Source organism: Scomber scombrus, unplaced genomic scaffold, assembly GCF_963691925.1.
Source record: "Scomber scombrus unplaced genomic scaffold, fScoSco1.1 SCAFFOLD_326, whole genome shotgun sequence".
NCBI classification, from domain to species: Eukaryota; Metazoa; Chordata; class Actinopteri; order Scombriformes; family Scombridae; genus Scomber; species Scomber scombrus.
Genome location: NW_026910446.1, coordinates 27,501 through 30,000, shown reverse-complemented (window position 1 = coordinate 30,000; position 2,500 = coordinate 27,501). Strand labels below are relative to the sequence as shown.

At 42.7% G+C, this 2,500-nt stretch overlaps 1 protein-coding gene across 1 annotated transcript in view; it reads left to right on the top strand.

The window, feature by feature from the left end:
- LOC133977030 (nuclear factor 1 A-type-like) overlaps window positions 1–2,500 on the top strand; it is a gene marked incomplete at its 5' end in the record, with an annotated part of 16,381 nt that overhangs the window by 535 nt on the left and 13,346 nt on the right. The window contains 1 exon segment of the mRNA XM_062415173.1: window positions 1,068–1,156. Within this exon segment, the coding sequence (XP_062271157.1) occupies window positions 1,068–1,156 (89 nt within the window).

Below are 2,500 nucleotides of genomic sequence, written 5' to 3'. Positions count from 1 at the left end.
AGGGAGGAAGAAGGAAGGAAAGGAGGGAGGGAGGGATGGAGGAAGGAAGGGATGAAGAAGGAAAGACATGAGGAAGGGAGGAAGAAAGAAGGAAGGGAGTAAAGAAGGAACAGTCAAAACAGACGGGGTCAGTTTGACCCGGGAGGACGACACGAAGGTTAAAAGCAGAAATGTGATGCTTGGACACAATAAAACATCTCTGACCCTTCTCTTCATCTTAATCTTGTTTCCTCCTGGAAGCTTTAACGCCTCCGCTACAATAGAAATAAACATAAATATCACAGTTGGTTAATTATTAATAAAATATTTAGTTGGTTTATAATCTTAAACATGATATTTGACTTCAGGCTTTAATTATTTCTCTTATTTTGGCAAAAACAGAAACATTGAATGCCAGAAATCCTGCTTTAATCCTGCTGACACTCATCATCATCATCATCATCAACATCAACAACATATTAATATTATTTTATTTATTACTTTTCTTATAAGCTGTTTTTAAATGTTTAGTCCTTCATTACTTTCAAAACTTTACTCGTCAGTCAGTGAAATGAACTGAAGATGGCTCCTATCCTCGAGTCAAAGAAGGAAGGGAGGGAGGGAGGAAGGAAGGAAAGGAGGGAGAAGGAAGGAAAGGAGGGAGGGAGGAAGGAAGGAAGGAAGGAAGGAAGGAAAGGATGGAAGGGAGGGAGGGAGGGAAGAAGAAGTAAGGAAGGGAGGGAGGAAGGAGGGAAGGAAGGAAAAAAAGAAAGAAGGAGGGAGGGAGGAAGGAAGGACAGAAGGAAGGGAGGAAGGAAGGACAGAGGAAAGAAAGAAGGTAGGAAGGAAAGAAGGAGGGAGGGAGAAAGGAAGGAAGAAAGGAAGGAAGGAGGGAAGGAAAGAAGGAGGGAGGGAGGAAGGATGGAAGTAAGGATGGAAGGAAGGAAGGAAGGAAAGAAGGAGGGAAGGAAAGAAAGAAAGAGGGAGGGAGGAAGGAAGGAAGAAAGGGGGATGGAAGAAGTCTAAACTCAGATTAACGTCTCCACTCATCAATCCTGACTCTCTGTGGTGATGTTTGTGTCGTGCAGCTTATTCAACCCCGACTACATCTCCAGCCCAGAGGTTCGTCAGCGTCGGACCCAGAGACCCCGGCTTTAACATCCCTCAGCAGCCGCAGGTAACACACACACACACACACACACACACACACACACACACACACACACACACAACCTTCCAGCTCTCTGTGTGTTTCACCAGTCTGAGCTCAAAGAAGCTTCATAAAGAACTTCACCTCATCCATATACCATCAACCTTTAACCCTCCTGTTGTCCTCGAGTCAAGAAAGGAAGGGAAGAAGAAGGAAGGAAAGGAGGGAGGAAGGAAGGGAGGAAGAAGGAAGGAAAGGAGGGAGGAAGGAAGTAAAGGAAGGAAGGAAGGAAGGACGGAGGAAAAAAGGAAGGAAAGAAGGAAAGGAAGGACAGACGAAAGAAGGAAGGAGGGATGGAGTAAAGAAGGAAGGAAGGAAAGGAGGGAGGAAGGAAGAAGGAAGGAAAGGAGGGAGGGAGGAAGGAGGGAAGGAGGGAAGGAAGGAAAGGAGGGAGGAAGGAAGAAGGAAGGAAGGAAGAAGGAAGGAAAGGAAGGAGGGAAGGAAGGAAAGGAGGGAGGAAGGAGGGAAGGAAGGGAAGGAGGAAGGAAGGAAGGAAGGACAGAGGAAAGAAGGAAGGAAGGAAGTAAGGAAGAAGGACAGAGGAAAGAAGGAGGGAGGAAGGACAGATGGAAGGAAGGAAGGGAGGAAAGAAGGAACAGTCAAAACAGACGGGGTCAATTTGAGTTTTAGCCAGGTTAGGATAAGATAAGATGTTTCACAGCACAGTGGAAAGAAGGAGCAGCGAAAGGTTGAAAGTGTTCGAAAACCAGACTCAACCATGAATGGATAAATAAAATCCTATATTCAGTAAACTGGATCTTTGTGTAGATTAATCTGCATTATTTAAATGAGCAAATATGCAGAAGTTCCTGTTATTATAAACAGAATAAACAAACTTCATATAGATAGAAATAAATGTGCAAAGTGCAGAAAATATGACTTTATATACACGTGCAACGCTGCTGGGATTCACACAGTAAAGGTAACTGGTGCACAGAGTGAGTGCTGTATGGTTTTACTGGGAGCTGTGGTGCATTACCAGTTGATAAAAACACATTTCTCTGTATTTTAGCAACATATCCACTAACAGTGCTGTGTGTACGACTGATTTAATGAGACAGAAATAAGATGAAAGTGCAGATTTTAAAGTGAAGTGATGCATAATTGTTGCTGTTGTGTCGAGTGTGTGAAGAGTCATAGCAGCCAATAACGTAATAAATATACAATTAAGATAAGGACAATAATGTAATAACTTATTTCATTATTGGCTAAAAATATGGGACAAATGTGGAAGAGATAGAGAAACAGTGTGACACTTTATATATCCAATAAATAAAGTGATATTAGTTTATTATTATGTTATTGGCTCCA